The 6,449-nt window shown below is 41.1% G+C and overlaps 1 protein-coding gene across 1 annotated transcript in view; it reads left to right on the top strand.

Annotated features, from left to right (window-relative positions):
* Positions 1-4,448: 4,448 nt before the first annotated feature.
* Positions 4,449-6,449, top strand: part of ENH_00058160 (hypothetical protein, conserved) — a gene marked incomplete at both ends in the record, with an annotated part of 5,799 nt that continues 3,798 nt past the window's right edge. Inside the window, 5 exons of the mRNA XM_013577052.1 lie at positions 4,449-4,524; positions 4,640-4,737; positions 4,961-5,040; positions 5,263-5,368; positions 5,721-5,765. Of these exons, the coding sequence (XP_013432506.1) occupies positions 4,449-4,524; positions 4,640-4,737; positions 4,961-5,040; positions 5,263-5,368; positions 5,721-5,765 (405 nt within the window). The remainder of the gene's footprint in view (positions 4,525-4,639; positions 4,738-4,960; positions 5,041-5,262; positions 5,369-5,720; positions 5,766-6,449) is intronic.

Genomic DNA, 6,449 nt, shown 5'->3' with positions numbered 1-6,449 from the left:
GGGGGGGCCCACAGGGGGGCCCCCCCCGGGGGCCCCCCGGGGTGGGGCCCCCCGGGGGCCCCCACGGGGCCCCCCGGGGGGCCCCGGGAAGTACCCTCGGCCGGCAAAAAGGCCCCGAAACTCTTCAGACGCCGCAGACGCCGCCGCTTCTGCTCCAGGTAGTCCTGCAGCAGCAGCGGGGGGCCCCCCGCGGAGCTGGGGGGGGCCCCCGCAGGGGCCCCCGGGGAGGGCGCGCTGCTGCCGCTGCTGCTGCTGCTGCTGCCGCTGGCTGCTGCTGCGGCGCTCACTGCCACCTCCGCGGCCTCCCACACCCCGGGCTCCCCCCGCTGCTGCTGCTGCTGCTGCTGCTGCTGCAGCATCTGCGCGGAGTCGAAGGCGGGAGGCCGAAGGCGCAGCAGCCCGCAGCGCCGCGCCGCCCCTCAGGCCCGGAAAGAAGAAAGAGGCATTCAAATGCGCGGAAAAGGCAGCAAAAGAGTCCGCATTTGGTTCCTTTTTGACTTTCTCGCTCCCCAGCAGGTCCAAAAAGGAAAATTGAGCATTTAAATGGAGAAAAAAGTCCGAAAAATGCCAAAAAAGGAACTAAATGCCGCCAATATTGCCATGATCAGGAGGTTTCCCTCGGTGGAGCCGGAGCCGCGGGGGAGAAGCGCGGCGCTGCTGGCGAATTCAGCGGCTCTGAACTCCTCAAAAAGACTTCAAAGTGCGAAAATAAAACAAAAAATGAAATGCGGATTCGAAATATCCCAAAATGGTCGCGGGAGGCCGGAAGGGAGCGGGTTGGCAAGTGGTTGAGCTGTCTGTACACCGCAGGGTCCGGCGCGAAGCGCTGCGCAGTTTTCGCAAATTGAGAAATTCAAAAGAATTAATCTTCAAATTGAAAGTACTTGGATTTTAATTTCGTAAAAATGTTTTCTAAAAGACCCGAAGGCCCGCAAAAGCCGCTCTCTGCGGCCAAGCCGCTGGTTAGGACCCTCAGGGCTTTCTCGTGCAGCGCCGCCTCGGAGGTCCAGCAGAAAGCCGAAAGCGCGCGAAAAGAAACGAAAAGCGCCAAAGTTGAATTAAATTAATCCATTTAAATCAAAATAAATACTTTTTAATTCATTAAAAAGCTTTCTAACGCGAGAAAAAGAAATAAAGCCGCTTTCCGGACTCTCCACAGGCATGCAGACGGGCACTGACTGCCCTGCTCGAGACTGGCGCTGCGGAGAAAGAAGGCCAGCGGCGTTTGAAAATATCCTTTTGTTTTAAAAACAAAATAAATAATTAAATTAAATTAAATTAAATAATAAATTCAAAAAGAACTCAACGAAAGAATTTAATTCATTTCGTTCAAGTTCGCTCTTCTCCCATCGCCCCAGCCTTGCTGCGAGTGCTGCATCCCCGGAATGTTTACTTTGCAACTAAAAAGGTTCATTTAAATCCATTTCAAAGATTATAAATGGTTTATTTAAGTCCAATTCAAACATTATGAATGGTCTATTCGAATCTGTTTAAATATTTCAAAGAGAAGTTTCATTTAAATGCATTTTGAGGCTTTTCGGGTTTTCCGAAACACCGCGAACTGTCTTCCTAGTGCTCGGGTGTACGTACACCCCAACTGCTGCGCCTTTGGTGGACCCGAAAACTCTTTTCCAGTTTTCAATTCATTCAATTAAATTCAACTTTCAGTTTTATTCATTTAATTGCAGTTTCCAATATCCGTTTTCCTCGCCCTAAACCCTAAACCCTAAACCCTAAACCCTAAACCCTAAATTTCATGGATTTGTTTGTTTCTTTGATTTGCTGCAAACCCTCGAAGCTTGACTTTAAGCCGAACATAAACAACAAAAAGCTTAAAATGAATTTCATTTAAAATAATTTATTTTTAAAATTCCAAAAAGGATTTTTTGTTACAGCTACAGCGGGAATTCAGTTCGGGTGTACGTACACCCGACGCAGTTGCACATTTTAATTTTCTTTCTTTTGAAGTAGTCAGCAGATTAAATAAATAAATCAATTAATGCTGCTGCTGCTGCTGCTGCTGCTGCTGCTGCTGCAGCAAAGCCCTTTTTTCTTTCTTTTTAAATTGTTTTTCTAATTTGTCTTTTTCTTATTTATCCATTTTTATGATTTTATTTTTTTCACTTCTTCATTTGGCCTTTTTGTTTTTTTGCTTTTCCGTTTTATTATTTTCTTACTTATTCGTCTGCTGATTTATGTTCTAATTAATTTAATTAATTTATTTAATTTATTTAATTTATTAAATTTTTTAAATTTATTTGTTTATTTTAATTAATTAATTAATTTGTTTATTTGTTTGCACAAATTATGCAGCGAGTTGGAAATTGGAGAATTCGCAGAGGAGAAAAACAAAGAAAAGCTCTTTTATAAAAGCAAATAATCAGAAAAGGAAACTAGATAAAAAGAAAAAGAAAATAAATAAAAAGAAAAAGAAAATAATGGAAATAAATAAATAAATGAAATGAATAAAGAAAGAAATAACTAAGAAGGAAAAAAATGCACAAAAAGAAATGAAAATACATAAATAAACAGGGGGAGTAAAAGGAACTTAATAAAAAGAAGCAAAAACAAATAAATTGAAGTAAATCAAAGGACATAAATAAAAAGAAATGAAAAGGAAAAAATGAGAAGAAATAAATAAAAAGAAATAAAAGGAAAAAAAGAATAAAAGAAAACAATAAAAAGAAAAATGCAAAAGCCTTTGAATCTGCTGCTTCATTTTCTTTAAAAGAGTATATTGTCAAATACTATTAAAAGGAAATAAATAAAAATGTTTTAATTCATTAAATCAAATTAATTGATTTGAATTCATTAAATGAAAGTATAATGAGATAATTAGACATTGAATGCATGCAATTGGCACAAAAAACGAATAAAAATAAAAAAAAATAAAATAAAAGAATAAAGTAAAAAATAAAATGCAGGAGCTGATCAGCAACGCTCCAGAAAGAGCTGCTCTCCTTTTTTCCCTTTTTGTTTTGAGCTTAACTAAATTAAATTAAATTAAATTAAATTAAATTAAATTAAATTAAATTAAATTAAATTAAATTAACTTAAACGGAATTAAGTTAAGTTAAATTAAAAAGAGAAAAATCCAAAATAAAGAGGGTTTAAGCGTTCAGCGAGTATGGAGGGTCGGAAAAGTGCATATTCAGAAAGGCAAATGAGGCAAAAAGGAAATAAGTTGAAATAAATAATTAAAAAAAGGATTAAAATAAATAAAAAGAATAAAATTAATAAAAATAAATGAAAATTAGAGAAAGTTGAACAGCTTTTTCGGTGAACAAGCGCAGCGGCGGGTGTCTGTACACCTGGAGCTGCGCAGTTGCCTCTCGAAGCTGCCGCTTTCACTTCTTTCGACAAATTGGAATTCAAAAAAAGAAAAGTGAATTAAAGTGAATTAAAATGAATTAAAATGAATTAAAATGAATTTAAACGAAAGAGTTCGGCGCCAAATAAGGTGAGACAAGCTGGAGACTTGAGGTGTATGTACACCGCAGACACGCATGCGCAGTCGTCGGCTGGGGCTGGCTGGCGCCATTTTCGGCGATTTTGGAGTTAAATGGACCTTTAAATGCGCAATTGAAGCGAGAAATTCATTTAATTCCTTTTTAGTTCTCTTAGTTGCTCGCAATTATGTGAAAATGCCGAGAAATCCCTTCAATGTCGCGGCGCTTCCCCCCGTGCCCCCCCGAGTGGCCGCCGCGGTCACTCGAAAAATCGAAAACGCCCAAATCTATGATGCTCACCAGCTAATTAAAACATTTGCAAACAGGCAAGTAATTCAAAAACTCTTTTATTTCTTTTTCTTTTTATTTCTAATCTTATTTCTAATTCTTCTTCACCAACTCAAACTCTCGCCGCGCCGCTCGAACCCCCAGCGGGTCTAGCCCCACTTCCCGCAGCCCCTGCCAAACGGGGGCCCCTGGGGGCCCCCCGGGGGCCCCCTGGGGGCCCCTTGGGGGCCTCTCCTGGGTTTGGGGGCCCTTGGGGGGCCCCAGGGGGCCTCTGGGGGCCAGCTAGGGTCAATTAGGGTACTGAGAAACCCAGGGGGCCCCAGAGGCCCCCTAGGATAGTTCGGGGGGCCCCTGGGGGCCCCGTAGGGGCTCTAAACCACTGGGGGCCCCCTCATACATTTGGGGGCCCCTTGGGGCCCCCTTTGGGGCCCCAGGGGGCCCCCGGGGGCCCCCAGGGGGCCCCCAGCTTCTTAAATTCCCCAGAGGCTCCCAGGGGCCCCCCAGGGGCCCCCCAGGGGCCCCCCAGGGGCCCCTGTGATGAAACCAAAACACTTCATCTAATTCTCTTCTTTGTAATTAATTAATTATTTCAATTGATAATTAATTAACTAATTAACTATTTTATTTGTTTAATTATTTAATTAATTAACCAATTAATTAATTAATTAATTATTTATTTATTGATTTATTGATTTATTTATTCATTTATGTATGAACAGATACATCAGCAAAGGAGAGCCGGAAGTGTCTGTGGCCATTTGCAAAGAATTTGCTCTGCAGCTTTCAGGTAATAAATAAATAAATAAATAAATAAATAAATAAATAAATAAATAAATAAATAAATAAATAAATAAATAAATAAATAAATAAATAAATGTTTATTTTTATTTATTTATTTACAGAAAAGGGATATGGCGGCCTCTCTTTGGACCTCGCGGGTTTAATTTTGGATTTTTTTGTGCAGCAAAATGAAAGGCCCAGCGAGGACCAAATAGAACTAGTACAAACCCTAAACCCTAAACCCTAAACCCTAAACCCTAAACCCTAGACATTAAACCCTAAGCCCTAGCGCGTGGTTGTTTGCGGCGAGCTGCGTGCGGCAGACTTGTCGCGGAGGAGCGGGCCGGCGGCTGGAAAAAGAAATTTAGGATTTAGGGTTTGGGGTTTAGGGTTTAGGGTTTAGGGTTTAGGGTTTAGGGTTTAGGGTTTAGGGTTTGCTGCAGGCAGCGAAGCTCCTGGAGGCGGCCACAGAGCGGGTCGAGGGAGGGCCCACCGCGAAGGAGATCTCAGTTTATGTCAGCAGGTGCAAACCCTAATCCAAACCCTAAACCCTAAACCCTAAACCCTAAACCCTAAACCCTAAACCCTAGTTCTCAATTGGGCCTCCACGCCAGGGGGGTCGATGCAGCCAAAATCGAGCCGTTCCCGCTGCCCTCCCTCAAACCCCCTTCCTGACACCTAGGGTTTAGGGTTTAGGGTTTAGGGTTTAGGGTTTAGGGTTTAGGGTTTAGGGTTTTGCATGCAGAGCCATTAAGTGGAGCCGCACCCCAGAAGACTCTGTGGGGTCTCTGCGGCTGCATGCAGCAGCAGCAGCAGCAAATTTTAAAATGAAGAATTACAGCAGCTGCCAGGTTTGTTTTAATTAATTATTTAAATAAAATAATTTAATTAATTAATTATTTATTTAAATAAATTAATTCATTTAAATAATTAATTAATTATTTAGATAAAATAATTCATTTAAATAATTAATTAATTATTTAAATTAATTCATTTAGATAACTAATTTATTTTTTACGGGGAATAAAAGGGAATAAAAATCAAAAATTAAAAAATTAATAAATAAATAAATCAACAATATTTATAGCAATTAATAATTATAAATCAGCAAAAAGAATTAAAAGTGAAAACAAAATAAAAATAAAAATTAAAAAGTAAAATAAAAATAAAATAAAAATAATTTATTTCTCTTTTTGCTTTTAGGGTCATTTGGTTTATTGCGGAGACGCAGAGGCCCTCAGAAACTTGGTGAGATAAATAAATAAATAAATAAATAAATAAATAAATAAATAAATAAATAAATAACTTAATAAATAAATAAATAAATAAATAAATATATATATATATGTATATATATATATATATAAAAGTAAATAAGTGAACAAATAAATAAATAAACAAACAAACAAATAAATAAATAAACAAGTAGATAAATAAATAAACAAACAAATAAACAAACAAACAAACAAACAAACAAATAAATAAATAAATAAATAAATAAATAAATAAAAACAAATAATTAATTTCTTTTTTCTGCAGCTAAAGGCCTGGGCCCCGCTAGGGTACCCCAGCGAGCGGGACTTATTTTATTTGCGTCTCGTTTTAATTCTTTTATTTCTAAATCGACAAAAAGTGGCATTTGAACTCATCCACAAAGAAATCTTCCAAACTCCCCTCCAAAAGGGCCTCCAAACCCATTCTTTCGAGGGGCCCCCCTCCCTGGGGGCCCCCCAGGGGGCCCCCCAGGGGGCCCCCCTGGGGGCCCCCCCGGGGGCCCCCCCGGGGGCCCCCCTGGGGGGCCCCCCAAGTGCAGGGGGCCCCCCCGGGGGCCCCCAGGGGCCCCCCGGGGGCCCCCAGGCCCAGGTGGGGGCCCCCGGGGGCCCCCACGGGGGGGCCCCCGGGGGGGCCCCCGGGGGGCCCCCAGGGGCCCCG

The sequence above is a fragment of the Eimeria necatrix genome, genomic scaffold (assembly GCF_000499385.1).
Source record: "Eimeria necatrix Houghton genomic scaffold, Enh_scaff493, whole genome shotgun sequence".
In the NCBI taxonomy this organism is placed as follows: domain Eukaryota; phylum Apicomplexa; class Conoidasida; order Eucoccidiorida; family Eimeriidae; genus Eimeria; species Eimeria necatrix.
The sequence above is the reverse complement of the archived record's forward strand: the minus strand, read 5'-3'. Positions and strand labels throughout refer to the sequence as shown.